This window comes from Poeciliopsis prolifica, unplaced genomic scaffold (genome assembly GCF_027474105.1).
Source record: "Poeciliopsis prolifica strain line A6 unplaced genomic scaffold, Auburn_PproV2 SCAFFOLD016, whole genome shotgun sequence".
NCBI classification, from domain to species: Eukaryota; Metazoa; Chordata; class Actinopteri; order Cyprinodontiformes; family Poeciliidae; genus Poeciliopsis; species Poeciliopsis prolifica.
In genome coordinates this window covers 4,457,633-4,478,541 of record NW_026562391.1, presented here as the reverse complement: position 1 = coordinate 4,478,541, position 20,909 = coordinate 4,457,633, and the positions used below count along the sequence as shown (strand labels likewise).

Sequence of the window (20,909 nt, the reverse complement as noted above, 5' to 3'; positions counted from 1 at the left end):
ACCAAATGTAGAAACATGGCGGAAGAGGCCTGCTGCAAAATACCCTAGAATAGACCAGTGGTTCATGATCCAGCAGCGACTATAAACATACAGCCACAGTGGACACAATGGACTGGTTTAGATCAAAGCACATTAATGCTCTAGAACAGCCAAGTTAAAGTCCAGCTCCAAGTCCAACTGGCAAGTTGGCAAGCACTCATGGCAAGACTTCTGTGCTCACAGAAGAACAGACGTCTAGACGAGCAAAAGCTGTGCAGACATTTTAAAGCGATGTATCATTTCTCCTCCACCTGACGAATTTGCCCAACCTTGTCCTGAACAAAGTAATTAAGCTCATTAAAACCTGTGGTTACCATGTGACAAATCTGAAAAGTTTGCATGTGGAAACTTGCAAACTATCCACTTGCTGCTGGTGAGGAGTTTACTTGCTTCTGTTTGCCCCTACCTTGTCCTTGGCCAAACTTGGCACTGTGTGCCCAGGTGAAGCTGCGCTGGAAGCCCAGCTGCCGGCAGAGCACGTTGGCAAGTTTAATATCCACCTCGTCATCGCACACTGTGCCCCAGGATCCGTCGTGGAACACCTCCACACGTCCCTCGTTTGCGTTCCGTCGACCCACGCCTGCGAGACGTATCGGCACTTCCTGCGCAGACAGCTGTGAGGCGTGGAGGAGAAGCAGGACGAGGAGGATGGACAGGGAGCTGAGAGACTGCATGCTTGCTGCAGAGGCAGAGACGCAGGTGGGGGAGAGAAGGAGGGATGATAAAAATGTGACAGAAAAAAAATAAATTTCACCACAAAAATCCTAAAAATTATGCACAGACTTGAAGCCCACATTCCACACCCTGGCAAACATATAATTAGAAACTTTTGCTTAAAGCCTTTATGGGACACTCTTCAATAAGTTGAGAGATTTATGATTTGTGCTTTTTTATTTTTTTTTATAATTTATTTACTTTAAAAATAATCGGTGAAATAAAGGACAATAAGATCCCTTGGAGGTAGTCTGGACCAGTGAGGGCTCAGGGTGTAATAACCGAAGCTAAAAGTAGTCTCTTCATCCAGCCAGCGGAAACTCTGGCTTCCCACAAACCCTCAAGTTTAGCTGGTCACATTTAGCCAACAGAGACAAAAGCAAATAAACACTGTCATAAAAAAATGTTCTCACACATAAAAAAAAAAATAAAACAAAAAAAACAAAAAACAAAAAACATTCGAACCGTAAAGAAACTTTGGTCAGTGAGAAGTGATGAAACATTTGAAATGTAAAGAAAAGATTTGGTCAGTGAGAAGTGAGAAATTAAGCTATCTGATTAAAAGCAGAATTTTAGATATTTATATTTTGCTCTGCATAATTCTTCCTACCATTCTGAGAAAAGCTTAAGAAAAAAGAAAAATGGACAGCAAAGTGTTGAGGTGGAACTCACCAATCTGCTGATCTCACCTTGGAGTCACTGGGAGAAAGAAGGGAGAGGAAACTGGGACTTTGGTCCTGCTTGTCTTTCTGTTCTTCTCTTTTCCCTCCCTCTTTCTTTTTCTGTCACTCCCTCAAATTTTGCAGCTTCATCAATCCCTCCCATTTTTATTCACTTAAGCACTTCTGTCCCTCTCGTCTTTGTTGCACGTTTCTGCTCTCCACTGCGGACCGCTCTTTAAAAGAAAATCAACAAAAAAGAAACTCCACTGTGTCAAAAGGCTGGAAACAAAATAGACTGGCTTGCTTGCTTGTTGTTATTATGAATGCACAATAATTAGAGCACCTTTGTGACACCTTATCTGCATACGCATAAAGTTTTACACCAACCAGCCAAATGTGCAGCATGACCCTAAATTATAAAAGATTGCAAGTTTGGCTTTTGTCCCTTTATTTACTTGTACAGACTGTCACAAAGCCCCTGAGTCTCAATAAAAATGTGATATTTCACCTTTGAGCTTCTTAACCTGTTAATCGCTTACAAACTACTGCATGAATATCCATGGCAATGCATATCGCTCACATTTAGGGGGTGGCATAAGATGTGCTCAGCAAGATGTGCATGTGTGGCTGAAGCTGAGTTTCATAACATCCTCAGTCGTGGCACCTCCTGAGTTACTGCAGAACCTTTCTAAGAATAGAGACAAATTATTTCTCAGACACTTCTTAGAAAAAGAAGACACTCCATCAGTTAATGTGCCTGATTTCACCTGAAGACTTTAATGTAAAAAAAAAAGAAAAATATAGCTATGTTTTATAACCCAAACTGCAAATTAGGAAATTACTTGTATTTAACGTAGTAGTTAACGTCTGCTCACTGTGAAGCACGCGTCAACGTGATCAGACATAACCTCCCATCTTTCTTCACATCCTATAGTTGTGTTTGTGTTGTATACTTTAATGCTTCTTCTAAAGACAAAGACAAGCTGAAGACGTCCAGGAAAAGCAGAAATGTTGAAGCCAGACAGCTCCCTCTAGTGGAGAGAAATATTTATGGCGCAGTCTTCAGAACAGCTCGATTTAAACATGGGATTTATGCTCGTTATGTTGAAAGTTTGTCAACCTGAAAAACACGAACGTTTAATGTTCCTTAAAGATCGACCGAGATGTCAGTTTTATATTTAACATACATTCCTGTTTTGAATCAAGATGGGTTTCAAACTTGCAACGTTCCCCAGAATCTGATGCATCCAAATGCTATTTGGAATGAAGGGTCGTTTATCATGTTTGTGGAAGGATTCATATTCAAGTTAGAACCTTAACTGTGACAGGGAACCATCTGCACTCACATTTACGTCTCGACATTAAAATAATCTGATTCCAAATTGGGACTAAATAGAAGATAATCCTCGGCGCGGAATATTAAAGGCCGCAAAAGACCTGTGACTGGGTTGAAAAAACATTCCACATAGATTAACACCGGTATTGCAAGGAAGATTATATTCATACACTAGGTTGCACTTGACAAGCTCTTTTGATATTTTATGTGAAAAGTTAACTTTGAAGGTGAGAAGCGAACCAGAGAGACGAGGAGACAGCAGCAGGAAGCAGCAGCCTGAGAGATTTTGACTGAAAACAATGAGAAATAAAAATCCTGGAGCCAACCACAAAGTTCTGCTGCACAGATTGTGTTTGTGTTTTCTTGTCAGTTGCAGCTTAGGAAAAGTTTTCAGGTAACTAACAGATGCAGCTTTCTAACTGGAAGCAAGGAAATGAATGGCTTACAGCTAGCTTGCTAACCTATGAAGGAGTGACTGGTTCAATAAAGCGCCTTGCAAAGACACTCACAACAAATAAACCGTTTCACAACGTGTCAAGTTACAAACAAACAACATTTTATTGTAACAGTTCAAAGTAGTGAAGTGGAAGAAGATAAATATTTTATTTGAAGACTTTAGCCATTTGTTAGAGCAATAATGAGCAACAGCATCATGAAGACTAAAGGCTGCCACATACTCAGGGATACTTCATTCCACTGAAGATCCTTTGTCCTCTCAAAGCGAACAAAGGTCAATTTTCACAACTTTGTACACATATTCTGGATCAAACATCCTCCTCCTTTGTTGATGCCACGGCTGAAATCATGAGAAAAATAGAGGAATTTGTTGGGAGAAATTTAGTATATCGGTACCATTGATTATGAAATTTCAACTCTCTCCGGTGTGCATGGAGTCACAGTGACACGGATAACATCTGAGCCTTTACCAAAACAACAAACTGGTTGAGAATAAAGTTGTGGAGATAAAAAAAAATGTTTTAAGATCTAAACTTTTCACATGATACTATTCAAACTGTCAAGCAGAACAATCCCAAGTTATGAAGACAAGTTCAGTATCCTGAGAGTACTGAGACGGTCGGGTATCGTTTACGGTGAGTCATGCACTTTTCCCTGTCAATAAACAGTGAATTGGTTTTACAGTTTATGTCCTTCTCAAGAGCCATCCTGGACTCCTCCAGGAGGGACAGGGAGCTCCTGGCTTCACTCAGCTTCTGCTTCAGAGACTCCAAGGAGGCCTCAATCTGCCTCACTTCTCCTTCCAAACTGCAGACATGGTTCATACATGAGGACATGGACACACGACATGATGCTGACGTTTCTGTTTGTGTGCATCTACCTGAGCTGGGGCTGGTCCCTGCAGAGCTCCATGTTTGGTCTGAGAGAGCGAAGGTAGAGTCTGGACTGGGCCACCCTCAGTGGAGCCTCTTTGCTGTGAATGGCCCGCTGTAGGACCTCAATGTTCTTCTCCTGGGCACCAATTTGCTCCAAAGTCTACGGGAACAACGACACAGTAAACCACGTTTCACCTGTGGGTTTGTTTCTTCTGCCTGTCAGCTCATCCACCTGAGCTAGCTTCATCTCCAGCTGGGTCTTGGCCTCAATGAGGTCCTCACAGCGCAGGCCGAAGGCTCGGTCCACGCTGGCGCATTGGACCCTCAGATCCTCAGTGGTGTCCTGCAGCACTTGCTCCACAAGGATTCTGACAAATGAAAAAACACAGCCATCGAGTTCTCAGCAGTCGAAGAAAATCACTCTGGCAACAAAGCGTAACGTTGTGACTCTGACCTGAGGCTCTTGGTGGCATGATCCTCCTGCAGGGCCATTGACAGGTTGTCTTGAGTAAACTTTGTCCATGACGAGGGCGTGGAAACGCTGCAGGAAGCGAGGGAACCTTGTGTGTAAAAGTTGAGCTCAGCTCTGATGTTTCTAAAGAGTCAGACTCACTGCTCCTGCATGGTGGCAGAACTGGGGTGCTGCTGTGTGTCTGGACTCATGTTATGGTTTCTTCCACAGGCGTCGTCGAAGCCGTAGGCCTGACACTTATCGGACCAGTCCATCTCCAATGTCTGCTGGGCACGTCGGTTCCTCCTGACCCACAGAAAACCATCAACTCGTAGGAATGCTGTTTTCTAAAGTGAGAGGCTTCAAACCAACTGGATCCCTGCTGGGAGCCAGTGACCAGTTTTAGACTTACTTGATCTGAGCGACAACCTGAGCTGCAGTTTTCTTCAGAAGAGCCTGAATGCTCCTGATCAAGTCCACCTCCTGCAAAACACACAGAGCCACATGTTCAACCTGCTGTGCCTGTGACTGTCAGATTCACTATGTGCAGATTTTCAGCTTACCTATTAACCCTTTACACAGTCTGCCTGAAGAACAAGCCACTTTCTAGATGTGTTTCTTTCTGCACCTCCTTTTCATTTTTGCCACTGTCCATGTTGTTGTCTGTTCTCCTCTCTCTAATTGATTGATTGATCATTGATTGAGAGCTGTGGATGGCCATCAGCTGCTGCAATTAGTTTAGCCCAGAATCATTAATGACTAATGGGCCGATCTATCAGTTCTGTGTATAATATCTACAATAAAACCCCTCATCCGGCTCAAAATCAACATTGGGCCAGAGGGAAGTGCCTGACAACCAGCTTGATTTGAACAGGAACAATCCCTGCTATATTGCTTGATGTAGATTTCATCTATTCATTATTAAGGAAAGTATCATAGAGTGTTAAATATAAACCCAAACAGTAATGCAAGGATGCGTTGCTGACCTTCAGCAGCTCCTCCTCCACCATGTCTCTGACCAGCTCTGCTCCCAGTCTTCTTGCTCTGCAGGTCAAATTATCGGTGGCGATGGCATAAGGAGCCTCGGTGGCATCCAGCGCCCTCTCCAGCCGCTTCTTCACCGTCAGCAGTGACTCGGTCTCGGCCCGCAGGAGCTCGATGTGCCGCTGCAGCTCAGACTTCCAGGAGTGGATCTCCTGGAGTCTCTCTCCAAGAAGACGCGTCCCTGCGGCCTGGGTCTTCAAGGCCGCAGCCTCAGTGTCCTGGCTCAAGGTCCTGGACTCCCGCTGGATGTTCTGGGCGTCTCTGCGGTTGGTACCGGCCTGTTCGAGGATGGTTCGGTAATTGGAGAGCCATTCGGCAGGGGTGTATTTAGCAGAGCGATACCCAGCGGTGGCCGAGCCTGAGGATGCCTGCGGCACTTCCTGCTCCACAGGCGGACTTTTCCAGTGGACTCCTTGCGCTGCAGCTCTGCTGTCATAATGCGGCCGAGACGCAATGATTTCTGAACTCATTTTCTGACAGAAAGAAAAATAAAAACTAAAAAGACAGGACAGTCGGTGCAGCAGTGAAAGCAATCCTGTAGGAACCAGAGTTTGTTTGCCGTTGCCTATAGTTACACGTTTGCAGGAGGAGATCGAGTGACAGAAGATGAGAGGAGTGGATGGCAACTTCCAGAGGCTGTACAGCAAAATTATTAAACTATTTGAATTTACACTTTTGAGAAAATCAACAATTTCCACACAGATTTTAATTAAAATGACGTCTTTTTTAAATAAGACGTTATTTTTCTTATATACAGTAAATATTGTCTTGTATATTTTTCCGTGATGTTATTATTAAGTGGTCAGATTGAGATCATTTGTGCCAATGAGATAAGTGAGAAAGCCAGTGACTCTTAAACTCTTGGAAAAGCTGAAAGTTACATCCCATTCAGACTGTGACGTCTCATTTCTTCCAGTAGGGGGCGCTGCCATTTAAACATGAAGGAAATGACATGTCCATGTAACTGAGCTGTTGGGTTTAAAGCAGGGAGCGCGGGGTCTCTTATCAGACTTGTCTGCCTGTGTTGGGCTGTTTGACCTGAAGACACTCAGCTTCCTGTCTGAGGTAAAGTTGGGAGGAGGGGAGATGCAGCCAGGAGTCTAAAATCCTTCATCTGAAGCACTTCCTAAAATCTTGCAGGGAAGGGAAGAATCAGTTTGGGAAAAAAATTTGATTGATTAGTTTTTATTTCCATTTACAAACTGCATGCTGAAAATAATTTATACGCTTAAAATGAAAGAAAAGATCTTTATTTGCATTGCAACAAAACAAACACTGACCAACTTTCTGCATGTCTGTTAAGATGCTTCAACTTCTGCACTGAGCTCCAAGTGTTTCATGTTTCATGCTGGAAGGTTTCCCTCACATCAGACTAATCTCTAGCTCCCTCTGCTGGTCCAAGTTGACTCCACAAAGTTGACACTACTTTCATTCAGAAAATGTTGAGATCATTTTAAACTTACAGGTATGAATAAGTTTAGTCTGTATAGATAATTTGACACTTCTTTTGAAATTCCTTCTAGCTTTCAGAAACACAACAGGCCCAAAAGATGCATATTGTGACACAGAACAAATAGTCTGACCTCAGGCTGACATCTCAGTGCAAATCAATTTGACTTGTTTTGTCTGCGTGTCTCCACTGAGCTGCAGCTTTAACACACTTCAGTCACATTTGACATAAAAACTAATAAATATTAAAAACATGTCTAAATGAAAACACACCAGCATTTGGTTGCTTTAGCAAGCTGTTGCACAAGATGGCAGAAACACTGGTCATGTGTTTCCTAACTTCTGCAGATCTCCTTTAAAGGATGTTGTTGTAGATATCATTGTCATGACTTAGCATGTTTGGAGAGGAAGAGTTCATGTAAACGACATCTTCTTGTAAGTCATAGATCTAAAGAAATAAAAGAAAGATGATTTTATTTGCAGGGAGAAAAATAATATTTTAGAGCTGAAGTTTTGTTTGCTCACATCGTTGATTCTCGTCTCCTCATCACTGTCAGCAGAGTTCAACACGTTTCCATTGGTTCCATCCACTAAAAACACAAAGTAAACATGATGTGATTCTGTGGGGATTTATGTGTTGGTGTATAATCTGTGTAAATGTACCTTGCTTGATCCTTGATTTGGATTTTAAAACCAGCAAAAGGACAAATGTCAGGATCAGAAGCAGAGCGAAGACCGCAGGCAGAATGTAGAATAAAGAAACATCTGAAAACAAGGAAATGGAGAAATTAGCTGGTTCTCAGAACCCTCCCCAGAAACAAGACCACAAAATGACAACATGAGTTTCGTATTTTAATTGTGTTGAAAAAACTGTGATCACCAAAAGTTCAACTCGATGCTTCTGTTTCCTCTTTCTATCTCCGCCTCATTTACATTATTTTCTTAACTGTTATTTATAATAAACTTATTAGAGCTCAACCCACTAAAGCTCAGTAGGATGCATTCACACAACAGTGAAACGTGACCCACAGCATAAGACCTATTTCTGACTTTTCCATTGTAGTCTGAATGGCCCTATTTCGATCGTTTCATCTCCAAATAAAATCCAGTCTGTGCCATTTCCATGTGTGGAACTAAATCAAATATGTATCTGATAGTTTTTGAAGGATTTGCAGTCTAAACCGTCATCTGGCTTTTCACCCAACGTTTGTGCCACTGATGTGGGATATGCTCCAGATGGAGGTAAAACTGGACGTGAACAATGGTTGACCATTATAATTATGAAAATGTTAAAGTTTGTGCCACTGAGGCAAATCACATCACAGTCCCACCACTCCTGGTTCTGACTACAATCCAAACAGACGTCGCTGCAGAAGTTGCAGTCAATGCGCCACAAAAGACCATTGATGTTAGTTGTGCTTTCTTTTTATGAGTTTCTTTTGTGTTCTTGTCATGATAGATACTGTCACAAAATACTTTTAATTTGATCCGTAAATGTCTACATCTACTCTTACGTCCATAAACAGTTCACTGCTGAGTGATGTCAGCATTATCATTGTGGGTTGCTTTTGTGTTGTAATCCGTTAGCACAGAAGTTTGGTTGCTGTCCGATTTAATTAGAAGTATGAACGACAACGCAAAATAACTCCAAAAGATCGGATTTCAGCAAAAAATAGAATTAAGCATCAATACCTGTGATGTGAATGTTGTTATTTTTGTCTCAAACTCAAAACTCAGAAACCTGAATAAGTCCATACGTCTAAAGTCAGTAGCATGACTCAACCTAATGACAGAGGAACTTGTTTTTTTTCTCTATTTTAAGGTGACATTTAGCAAAATGCCTAAAGATGGTGGCATGAGATTCTCTCACACTGATGTACTCTGAATGTGTGAAGTGCATGAATGTGTTGATGCTTTGTGAGTGTGAATGTTTAAACAGCTGCATCATTTCAGCCCATCAACTACTGATAAACTAAATCCTACAGCGAGGAGCTGAAATGACCTTTAGTTTAATACAAATCAAATCAAATTTTATTTGTATAGCACATTTCAGCAGCAAGGTATTTCAAAGTGCTTTACATCATAAACACAAAAACACAAAGTCATGCATCATGGAATAAACAATACATTGTTACGTATTACGTTTCAAATAAAACTAAACAGGTGTGTTTTTAGTTGAGATTTAAAGGAAGTCAGGGTTTCTGCTGTTTTACAGTTTTCTGGAAGTTTGTTCCAGATTTTGGTGCATAGATGCTGAAAGCGGCTTCTCCTCTCTTGGTTCTGGTTCTGGGGATGCAAAGCAGACCAGAACCAGAAGACCTGAGAGGTCTGGAAGGTTGATACAACAACAGCAGATCTTTGAGGTACTGTGGTGCCAAACCGTTCAGTGATTTGTAAACTAACAGTATTTTAAAATCTATTCTTTGAGCTACAGGGAGCCAGTGGAGGGACTTTAAAACTGGTGTTATGTCTCTATTTTCCTGGTTCTAGAGAGAACGCGAGCAGCAGCGTTCTGGATCAACTGCAGCTGTTCGATTGATTTGTTGGACAGGCCTGTGAAGATGCTGTTACAATAATCAATGCGACTAAAGATAAACGCATGAATGAGTTTCTCTAGATCTGGCTGAGACATTAGTCCTCTAATCCTGGAGATGTTCTTCAGGTGATAGAAGGCCGATTTTGTTACTGTCTTTATGTGGCTCGCAAGGTTCAAGTCCGAGTCCATCACTACTCCCAGGTTTCGGGTCTGATTGCTAGGTTTTAGTTGTAATAACTGAAGCTGTGCATTGACTTTAGATCGTTCCTCTTTAGGTCCAAAAATAATGACTTCAGTTTTGTTTTTGTTCAGCTGGAGAAAGTTTTGGCACATCCAAACATTTATCTGTTCTAAACATTTATTCAGTGATTGGATGGGTTCAGCGTCACCTGGTGACATCGTAATGTAGAGCTGTGTGTCATCCGCATAGTTGTGGTAGCTAATATTATTTCCTGTTATGACCTGAGCTAGTGGGAGAATATAAATATTAAATAAGAGGGGTCCTAGGATTGAACCTTGGGGTACCCCACATGTGACCTTTGACCTCTTTGATGAGAAGTTTCTAATTGAAACAAAGAAATCCCTGTTCTTTATGTAGGATTCAAACCAGTCGAGCACCGAACCGGAGAGTCCAACCCAACTCTCCATTCGATTCAGTAATATGTCATGGTCGACAGTGTCGAAAGCTGCAATGAGGTCCAATAGAACCAGCACCGTGGTTCTCCCACAGTCCGTATTTATATGGATATCATTGAATACTTTTACGAGGGCAGTCTCCGTGCTGTGGTGAGCACGAAAACCAGACTGGAAAGAGTCAAAGCTGTTGGTCATCATGAGGAAACTATTTAATTGTTTCCAAACAGTTTAATACAGAGATTCACTTTGTGTCGTTAGAGCAGCTTTGAGCTGTTAGACCAGAACATATGGAGATTTGGAACAACTGGAATGAAAAGAGTGAGAAAAAATAAAGTAACAAACAGAAAGAAACAAAGAAATTACCAGGATTATCTGATGATGAGGACGATGTTGGTGGTTGTGATGTAACCTGTTCAGCAGAGCTAATTGGAGTCACAGAGCTGGTTTGATGTGGAGAGACTGTTGGAGAAAAAACAAAACATAATGTGATAAAAAACCTTCACCTGAATGTTTTGTTGCTTGTTATCATTCTATCTCTCTGTGTTGGTCTCACCGACTGCCAGCTGTATCTTTATGAATCTCAGCTGAGAGTCTGAACCACAGTAGTATGTTCCTGCATCAGCTGCTTCCAGTTCACTGATGATCACAGAGAAACAGCTGGAGGAGACATTGAGCAGCTTGAACTTTGTTTGGTTCTCCATCATATCTGTACAGTTGTTGTGTTGGTCTCCTTTACAGAGGAACGTCTTGTTATCATGATGTTGTCCTGAATTAGGACACTGCAGAGTTACTGGACGTCCCTCCATGCCACTGATGTTGTACGACTTCAGACAGGATTCTGCCAGAGAAGGACATTTGAATAACTTGTATTTATAAACTTCTTAAGATTCATTGTCAAATTAGCAAAGGCAGAATAACCTCTCACCTTTGACCTCTAGTTCAACAGCAGAGAAAACATCAAATCCTGAGATTCTCTGGACTCCACAAAGATATGACCCAGAATCCTTCAGGCTCAGAGTGGAAATGGTCACTGTGAATATTCTTGACTTCCTGTCATCAGAGAGTCTGAATCGTCCATCTTGTGTGTTTCTAGAGGTGATCACTGCCTGCTGTCGACATGTGGAGGGCCGGGTTCCTCTGCAGAAGAACTTCAGCTTGTCGACAGACTGAGAGTCGTACGAACAGCTGATGGTCACTGAACCTTCCTCAGTACTTTGGATTTTATTCACCGTGTCACAACATCTGTCTGACAAGAGGTTAAAAACCAATTTAAAGTGAAAGAAAAACTGGAACAAAACCTTCACATAAAAGAAAGTTGTACTTTTGTGATATTTGACATTACAAACTAATAAAATTGAGCCCTTTATTAACATGTCTGCATTGATGTCTAAACAGGTTTTTATTTTGGATATAATAGACGATCAAGATCAGCAAGTACATGATAATTCAACTAGCAAAATTAGAAAATACATTTTGCTTCTAATAATAGCTAAATTTAAAACCACACATTGATTAAAGTGTGTATTATTAACATGGTAAGACATTGATGCTTTATTTATTCATTTAATTTGCTGTGAAATCTCCAGAGAAATATAGAACAATTTAATTATTTACCTTCTTTTATGTACAGTCTTACTTCAGTGTAGGATCTCTAAACCAACTTGAGACTCCACACCAGTATTTTCCCTCATCATGTGATTGTAGATCAGAGATGGTTATTGTGAGGACTCTCCTGTTTTGATCATCAGTGATGGAATATTTGCCTTTATTTTTCTGTGTTGTTGTAATGAGAACGTCACTGTAGTCACAGTCATGCTTGCAAAAGTATTTTTCGTACTCCTCATATCGCCCACTGTAGTAGCATGAAACCTTTACACCTCTTCCCTTGTATCCAAACACTTGGATCAAACCTTCAGCACTGATCATAAAACTCAGAGATGCTGCAGATAGAAAACAACATCAGTTTAGTTTTATGCTTCAACATGTGAAAACATTGTTTTTTTTTTTTTTACACGTTTTGTAAAACTACTTTTTCAAATAAAAAAGCACAATTAGTTTGTATGAGATAAGGCGATCACATTTCACTCACAACACAAACAGGAAGTGCTACTGAGTCTTTAAATAAATACTATATAATTAAAAACACATTTAATTTGAATTAAATAGATTTCATCGTAAGATTAAAGCAAACTGTTGCAGATCATATTTTATGTCTTACTGCAGACGATGATGAGTTGATGGCTCCACATCTCTTTGTCCTTCAAACAAGAGCTGAACTGAGCAGAAGTTATTTTAAGATGAGACATTAAGAGGAAACGTCAGAGCTACTAAGGATCCTGATACTCAGAAGGTTCAACACCCTTTGAACGTGTCGAATTAACTCAGCAGTGTGAAACGTCTTGTTTCTGCATTGGTCCAATGTTAAATCTGCAACCGAGACGCTCACAGGCATTACTCACAAATACAGGAAATAGAGTTTTTTCACCACAACAAAAAGGAGGTGGAGTATTGAGGGACACTCAGTTTCTGGTTTTAATCTCTGCTGTGCAGATCTTCATGTTTCTTTTCCTTAAATATTTTCTTCAGGAACTTGATTTGTTCTCACACCAAGAAACAATCAGAAGGGTTTTGCATTAAGAAATCTTTATTGCTTCTGTCTGTTGAATTCATCAAAACTTATCAGTTGAATGATTTTTAAATTTTTTTGATGATGTACTTCTCATAACTTTCATAACCTTCGTCATATGAACAAGGAACATTCACATCTCTTCCTTTGTATCCAAACACACGGATCAAACCTGCAGCACGACTCACACAACACACAGCAGCTGGAAACAGGAGAGAACAAAAATATAATTAATGCAATAAGTTTAATTTTAAATTATTGTCACTTGAAATAAATAGAAATTCTTAGTCTGACTCCTCAGCAAACTGTAAATATATAAATAGAAAAGGCCATATCTATAAAAGACAATGATTAGATTGTAAATATATTTATTTAAAAGCAAATAGAAAATCAAAAGTAGTATGTCAGCTACTGCAGAGGGAGCCATCTTGTCTATTTGATTTTATTGTACATTTTTATGACGTTAAGATGACAAAATCTTCCCTGCATTTTAAAGCCACTGGAAACTGTTTAATTTATATTAGTATATAAATTAATACTAAAACTCACCAGATAAGATGAAAAACACGATCTGGAAGCTCCACATCTTTGCACTACTGAGAACGACAAACTAAACCAGAAATAACGTTGAAGTGAAGCATGAAGTATCTTAAGGAAACCACATTGATCTGATGAGTTCAACCCTCTGCACAAACATCAGCAAAACTCATGAGTGAGGTCTAAATTATCATTTCCTCTATTTTTCAATTCAATCTGCAGAGACTCACACAGAGAAGAGAATAGCAGTTACAGATTTAATGATACAGAATCTTTGGCGCTCGGCCCCGGCTGAACACTGTGAGTCGCGGATCACCGCAGGCAGGACATCAGCTCGGCCGAGCTCGGACAGTCTTCCCCGGGGCCGAAAACCGGTGGTGGAGCTGGGTGTGGAAGGATCCTGGAAACATCCATCAGAACGGAGGTGAGGAAGCAGTGGCGGAGCTAGACTTTTTTTCAAGGGGTGGCCAAAGGGTGAACAAGGCTTTATCAGAGGGGTCCATATACAAATGATGAACGAAAGGAAACAAATATTTTCTCACACACACTCAAATTAAAATGGTTTATTTAACAAAGATTTGCCAAGACCAAACAAGACGTTAAACGGCACTATGGAACAGTGAACATGTAAATGTAAACTCAGAGCCCAGAATATGACCAAAAACAAATTCTCAAAAATAAATAAATAAATAAACTGGTGCTTATGGTGTGCAATAGGTTGTGCTGGGTGGGGGCAGTTCAGTACCATTTCCTTCTGCTTCACCGTCTTCCTCCCCAGAGTCTGACTCTGAATCTGTATCACCCTCATCTCTCTCTGGAACTTAACTGGAAATGCATAAACATACACAATAAAAAATGCAAAAAAGCATCATGCTAACCTTTAGAATTAGGCTTATTGGATTTTAATACTTAATAACTCTCTCTGTCAGCCTCTAACCCACTGGTGATACACTTGGGCCTGGAGTCTCCTGGCTGGATTCTCAGGTTGGTCACTGCTGCAGGGTTCTGTCTGGTTCTGGTCACTGCTGCAGGGTTCTGTATGGTCCTGGTCACTGCTGCAGGGTTCTGTCTGGTTCTGGTCACTGCTGTAGGGTTCTGTCTGGTCCTGGTCACTGCTGCAGGGTTCTGTCTGGTCCTGGTCACTGCTGCAGGGTTCTGTCTGGTCCTGGTTTTTGCCTCTTTAAGAAGAACTGGGAGATATTCCCTTTTCTCTTCATTTGGGCTCTACACAAAATAAGACAGCCTGGTATTTAGACTCCATGACTGTTTGGCAGAGACAACACTATTTTAACTATTATTTAAACTATAGTTTTTAGTTTTCTGTAGCTAGCTAAAATACTAAATTAAAAATACATTAATTAAAATTAATTAAAATAACTAGTTAGGTTATAATTCAAAGCTTTCATATGACATAGCCTACTTACATTTCAGTCATTATAAAACTCAATGGTTTTTCACATATTCTCACCACACATTTCAAGCAAGAGCTGGGAGATATAAAACATTAGAGGGCAGCATGTCACTAAAACATATGTTAAAAGAATCTGTCTAAAACACGATCTACCAGCACTAGCATGGCTAATATAATAAACGAGGCACTATGCAGCGGTGCACAACCATTTATTTATTTCTTTTTAGAAATGTATGACAAGTGTCGCCTCTCATTAGGAAGGTAACAGCGGTTACAGCTGAGCGGTAAAATGTTGTAAATACCTGCAGAACTCCTGGACGGTGTAACTCTAAAGCCGCGGATGTGTTTTGGATCAAGCAGGAACCACATGTCAGTCCAAGAACAGCGTCGGGCATCGGGCTACCTTCAGGGACAGTCGGAAATACAGTTTTCCTGGCAAATCTTGGCCGATCTCATAAGTATTGTATTTTAAAATGACAATTTCCAGTTTGTCATTTGTCATGGCGGAGCCAGAGGGGTGGCACTAGGGTGGCACTTGCCACCCCGGCCACCCCTCTGGCTCCGCCACTGTGGAGAAGAGGGGAGGAGGTGGGTTGTGAGCAGCGACGAGCGGGTTGACCCTCTGATAGCTTGGCTTTTGAAGACGGTCCTGGATGATGATAGGCTCGAAGCGGAGAGTTGTTCCAGCCCTGATTGGTTGAGATAGGACGTGGCGATTGCGAGATGAATGTCAGCTGGATCGAGTCTCCCAGATTGAATTTTCACCTAAGCTCCATATGCTAAAATCAAACTACATCAAAACAACCAAAATAATAAGAAAACATCCTTATTATTAATAGCATAAATATAAATGCTTAAAGAGTTAGAGGAACTGGTCATAGGAAACATGACTGAGGGCTGAGCTGTAGTACAGAGTGCTGCATCCTCTCATCAAGAATATTTTCTGTTTCAATACAAGTACTTTCTGTCTATAGTTTATTTATTTTAGATCATTCATTGATGTTCTCCAGGTTCATTCTATCAATGCAAAGCTGCTGATTGTAACAGCAGCTAGTGAATAAAAAGTGGATAAAGAAATAAGTTGCCACAAATTGAGGGTAGAAATAAAATTTATTTTAAAGTCAAACTGACAAATGACAAATATTATAGAAACATAAAAATATCACCATAACAATGTAACAGGTTTAAAATACTGCAGATATACCCTGCATTTTTACCTTCATAATTTAAAAGGAAACAAAGTCTGGTTCATTGAAAACCTCTTATTTATTATGATGTGACGAAAGTTAATGTAACAAAACAAACTGCATCATTAAAACAATGATCAATTAGCATCTAAATCTTAAAACTAGTTAGAAATGTATAATAATTTCCTCTGCAGTGCATTCATCATTTGCTTCTGACAATCAGAACAAAGATCTTCATTTGTGGTGAGACTTTGGTTCACTTGTTGAGAATCAGCAGCTTCATTGTTGCTCTTGATTCTGTCATGCGAATGTTGAGCTGCCTTCTGGATTTTCACCAATCTGAAAAATAATCATTTATGATATTGAAGTGAGAGTTATATTACTGAGCAGACCAGCTTATCTGGATGAATGTTCAAAATCTCACAGGACAAAACTTGAAGGATCTGGACACAAAGATAAAGTCAGATTCCACTGAACGTGGAGAGAAATGAAAACAATGTAGGAGAAATATCTACTGAATCCTCAAAAAAAGTTAAAAGAAATCAATTAATGTCTTGTTTGCATTTGCAATAAAACTTCTGAAATAAAACTTCTGATATTTTGATGAAGCATCTTTTGAGGTGCAAGAGAGACGAGCACAAACTGACCAGAAACAGAAACTCCCCCTAGTGGACATAGAAATACTGAACAGGGAAAGTTGGATGCAGAGAAATATTTATAGTTCAGTCATTGCTCCAGCTCTCTTCATCTATCAGCCATCAGGTTATTTAATGTCAGTGTCTTCAGCTGTATGAGGAGCAACAAGCCCCTGATAATTAGGAGCGTTTTGTGACAAATGCAGTCGACTGATTTAACAGAAGAGCCTCATATTGAACCTGTTTGAACGACACCAACTTGTTATAGACTGTGTGATGCTGTGAGATCTGTGATGGATTCTGCCACACATTGTCAGGATAACAACCAACACAACAAAACGCAAAACTTTTCGCTCAGAACTGTTAGATTTTTTTCTAAATTAGTGTGTTTCCACTAGGAAAATGTATTTCATAGTTAATGGAAACTTAACTAATGCAATAATCCTCACAAGAAGAAATCTTTCAGAGTTTCAACTTTGTAGACTTGCATTATTGATCCTCGGGTTCTTAGAAGCATCAGCAGTGATCAATACATTCATCTGGATTTCTACAAGAACAACAAAAAAAACATGTTTTGTTTTCTCGTTTTTTCGCATTGTGTGTCAACATTCTGGGTAAATTCACCTTGTTTCTTTATTTTTCTTTTAGGAATCATCATAAGGACCAAAGGCAGGATCCACAGCAGAAACAGGACGACACGCAGAAGGTAAAATAAAGTCAGACCTGAAAAGAAGAGACAGGACAATTTAATAGGTATCAACAGAACATTTCCTGGAAACACACACAGAGAATGAAAACATTTAATAATAATTTGAAACATTGTTCAGAACAATCAACACTAAACACTCAGACTTCATTCATGGATGACCAGGCAGCAGGAAGGACTGGTAGGTCCAGGTTTGACCTGGATTTGATCAATAGGTTCTAATGGGAGATTCTGTTGTTGTTGATTCTTGATCCAGAGATGGTTCTGTGCTTAACGTTAATGCTCATGGTATTTATCTTTTAACAACTCTATCTGGTCTACCTTTTTGGTTGCTGGTTTATCTCTGAGCACAGAAGTTTGGTTGCTGTCTGATTTAATTAGAAGTACGAACGACAACGCAAAATAAATCCAAAAAATCAGATTTCAGCAAGAAATAGAATTAAGCATCAAGATTTGTGATGTGAATGTTGTCATTTTTGTCTCAAACTCAAAACTCAGAAACCTGAAAAAGTCCAGACCTCAAAAGTCAGTAGCACGACTCAATCTAATGAAAGAGGAAATTGTTTTTTTTTCTCTATTTTAAGGTGACATTTAGCAAGATGCCTAAAGATGGTGGCATGACATTCTCTCACACTGATGTGCTATGAATGTGCATGAATGTGTTGATGCTTTTTTGTGTGAATGTTAGGTTTGCATTTAAACAGCTACATCATTTCAGCCCATCAACTACTGATAAACTAAATCCTACAGTGAGGAGCTGAAATGACCTTTAGTTTAATAATGCAGAAATCAACTGTATGTCATAAAGCAGCTCAGAACCGAACAATAGGAATGAGAAAATTGAACAAACAACAGGATTAACAGAGATGCAGAAAGAAGTTGAAAGAGTTTACCAGGATTATCTGATGTTGGTGGTTGTGATGTAACCTGTTCAGCAGAGCTAATTGGAGTCACAGAGCTGGTTTGATGTGGAGAGACTGTTGGAGACAATACAAAACGTAATGTGATAAAAAACCTTCACCTGAATGTTTTGTTGCTTGTTATCATTCTATCTCTCTGTGTTGGTCTCACCGACTGCCAGCTGTATCTTTATGAATCTCAGCTGAGAGTCTGAACCACAGTAGTATGTTCCTGCATCAGCTGCTTCCAGTTCACTGATGATCACAGAGAAACAGCTGGAGGAGACATTGAGCAGCTTGAACTTTGTTTGGTTCTCCATCATGTCTGTACAGTTGTTGTGTTGGTCTCCTTTACAGAGGAACTTCTTGTTATCATGATGTTGTCCTGAATTAGGACACTGCAGAGTTACTGGACGTCCCTCCATGCCACTGATGTTGTACAACTGCAGACAGGATTCTGCCAGAGAAGGAAATTTGAATAACTTGTATTTATAAACTTCTTAAGATTCATTGTCAAATTAGCAAAGGCAGAATAACCTCTCACCTTTGACCTCTAGATCAACAGCAGAAAAACATCAAATCCTGAGTTTCTCTGGACTCCACAAAGATACGACCCAGAATCCTTCAGGGTCAGAGTGGAAATGGTCACTGTGAATATTCTTGACTTCCTGTCATCAGAGAGTCTGAATCGTCCATTTTGTGTGTTGCTAGAGTTGATCACTGCCTGCTGTTGACATGTGGAGGGCCGGTTTCCTCTGCAGAAGAACTTCAGCTTGTCGACAGACTGAGAGTCGTACGAACAGCTGATGGTCACTGAACCTTCCTCAATACTTTGGATTTTATTCACCGTGTCGCAACATCTGTCTGACATGAGGTTAAAATCCAATTTAAAGTGAAAGAAAAACTAGAACACAACCTTCACATGAAAGAAAGTTGTACTTTTGTGATATTTAACATTATAAACTAGTAAAACTGAGCCTTTTATTAACATGTCTGCATTGATGTCTAAACAGGTTTTTATGTTGGATATAATAGACGATCAAGATCAGCAAGTACATGATAATTCAACTAGCAAAATTAGAAAATACATTTGCTTCTAATAATAGCTAAATTTAAGACCACACATTGATTAAAGTGTGTATTATTAACATGGCAAAACATTGATGCTTTATTTTATTCATTTTAATTTGCTGTGAAATCTCCAGAGAAATATAGAAAAATGTAATTATTTACCTTCTTTTATGTGCAGTCTTACTTCAGTGTAGGGATCTTTTCCCCACACATTGACTCCACACCAGTATTTCCCCTCATCATGTGATTGTAGATCAGAGATGGTTATTGTGACGACTCTCCTGTTTTGATCAACAGTGATGGAATATTTGCCTTTATTTTTCTGTGTTGTTGTAATGAGAACGTCACTGTAGTCACAGTCATTCTTGCAAAAGTATTTTTCGTTCTCCTTATATCGCTCACTGTAGTAGCATGAAACCTTTACATCTCTTCCCTTGTATCCAAACACTTGGATCAAACCTTCAGCACTGATCACAAAACTCAGAGATGCTGCAGATAGAAAACAACATCAGTTTAGTTTTGAGCTTCAACATGTGAAAACTTTTTTTTTACAAGTTTTGTAAAACTACTTTTTCAAATAAAAAGCACAATTAGTTTGTATGAGATAAGGCGATCACATTTCAGTCACAACACAAACAGGAAGTGCTACTGAGTCTTTAAATAAATACTAAATAATTAAAAACACATTTAATTTGAATTAAATAGATTTCATCGTAAGATTAAAGCAAACTGTTGCAGATCATATCTTATGTCTTACTGCAGACGATGATGAGTTGATGGCTCCACATCTCTTTGTCCTTCAAAAACCAGAGCTGAACTGAGGCAGAAGTTATTTTAAAATTAGACATTAAGAGGAAACGTCAGAGCTACTAAGGATCCTGATACTCAGAAGGTTCAACACCCTTTGAACGTGTCGAATTAACTCAGCAGTGTGAAACGTCTTGTTTCTGCATTGGTCCAATGATAAATCTGCAACCGAGACGCTCACAGGCATTACTCACAAATACAAGAAAGAGTTTTTTCACCACAACAAAAAGGAGGTGGAGTATTGAGGGACACTCAGTTTCTGGTTTTAGTCTCAGCTGTGCAGATCTTCATGTTTCTTGTTCTAAAATATTCAGGAACTTGATTTGTTCTCACACCAAGAAACAGTCAGCAGGGTTTTGCATTGAGAAATCTTTATTGCTTCTGTCTGTTGAATTCATCAAAACTTATCAGTTGAATGATTTTATAATTAAAAGTAATCAAAAGTAGTATGTCAGCGACTACAGAGGGAGCCATCTTGTCTATTTGATTTTATTCTACATTTTTATGACTTTAAGATGACAAAATCTTCCCTGCATTTTAAAGCCACTGGAAACTGTTTAATTTATATTAGTAGACAAATTAATATTAAAACTTACCAGATAAGATGAGAAACACAATCTGGAAGCTCCACATCTTTGCACTACTGAGAACGACAAACTAAACCAGAAATAACGTTGAAGTGAAGCATGAAGTATCTTAAGGAAACCACATTGATCTGATGAGTTCAACCCTCTGCACAAACATCAGCAAAACTCATGAGTGAGGTCTAAATGATCATTTCCTCTATTTTTCAAATGCCAAAACTAAACTACATCAAAACAACCAGAAGAAA

At 39.7% G+C, this 20,909-nt stretch overlaps 4 protein-coding genes across 5 annotated transcripts in view; all 4 read right to left on the bottom strand.

Annotated features, from left to right (window-relative positions):
• The window catches only part of LOC129367252 (lysyl oxidase homolog 4-like), a 29,371-nt gene extending 27,884 nt beyond the window's left edge, over positions 1–1,487 (bottom strand). The window contains exons 1-2 of the mRNA XM_055041564.1: positions 1,426–1,487; positions 446–718 (exon numbers count right to left, since the gene is read on the bottom strand). Coding sequence (XP_054897539.1) covers positions 446–713 — 268 coding nt within the window. The 5' untranslated portion in view covers positions 714–718; positions 1,426–1,487. The remainder of the gene's footprint in view (positions 1–445; positions 719–1,425) is intronic.
• A 1,879-nt stretch (positions 1,488–3,366) lies between these two features.
• On the bottom strand, positions 3,367–6,047 carry tekt4 (tektin 4). Its single transcript, XM_055041430.1, has 7 exons — positions 5,520–6,047; positions 4,946–5,016; positions 4,696–4,839; positions 4,537–4,623; positions 4,315–4,450; positions 4,088–4,242; positions 3,367–4,014 (listed from the first exon to the last, which is right to left on the bottom strand). Exons 1-7 carry the CDS (start codon positions 6,045–6,047, stop codon positions 3,801–3,803), a joined length of 1,335 nt encoding a protein of 444 aa, XP_054897405.1. The 3' UTR covers positions 3,367–3,800.
• Positions 6,048–6,811: 764 nt separating this feature from the next.
• LOC129367183 (polymeric immunoglobulin receptor-like) lies at positions 6,812–13,410 on the bottom strand. The gene is made up of 7 exons (XM_055041483.1): positions 13,374–13,410; positions 11,124–11,444; positions 10,752–11,036; positions 10,562–10,657; positions 7,690–7,791; positions 7,552–7,616; positions 6,812–7,474 (listed from the first exon to the last, which is right to left on the bottom strand). Exons 1-7 carry the CDS (start codon positions 13,408–13,410, stop codon positions 7,382–7,384), a joined length of 999 nt encoding a protein of 332 aa, XP_054897458.1. The 3' UTR covers positions 6,812–7,381.
• Positions 13,411–16,191: 2,781 nt separating this feature from the next.
• Positions 16,192–18,647, bottom strand: LOC129366775 (CMRF35-like molecule 6). Of its 2 annotated transcripts, XM_055040803.1 has the most exons (5): positions 18,372–18,647; positions 18,194–18,277; positions 17,219–17,317; positions 17,083–17,141; positions 16,192–16,298 (listed from the first exon to the last, which is right to left on the bottom strand). In XM_055040803.1, the coding sequence occupies exons 1-5, from the start codon at positions 18,622–18,624 to the stop codon at positions 16,260–16,262; spliced, it is 534 nt and encodes a 177-aa protein (XP_054896778.1). In that variant the 5' UTR covers positions 18,625–18,647; the 3' UTR covers positions 16,192–16,259. The 2 variants fall into 2 exon arrangements, with proteins under 2 accessions (XP_054896778.1, XP_054896779.1); XM_055040804.1 differs by lacking the exon at positions 17,083–17,141 and having other exon boundaries at positions 16,200–16,298.
• Between the last annotated feature and the right edge of the window lie 2,262 nt (positions 18,648–20,909).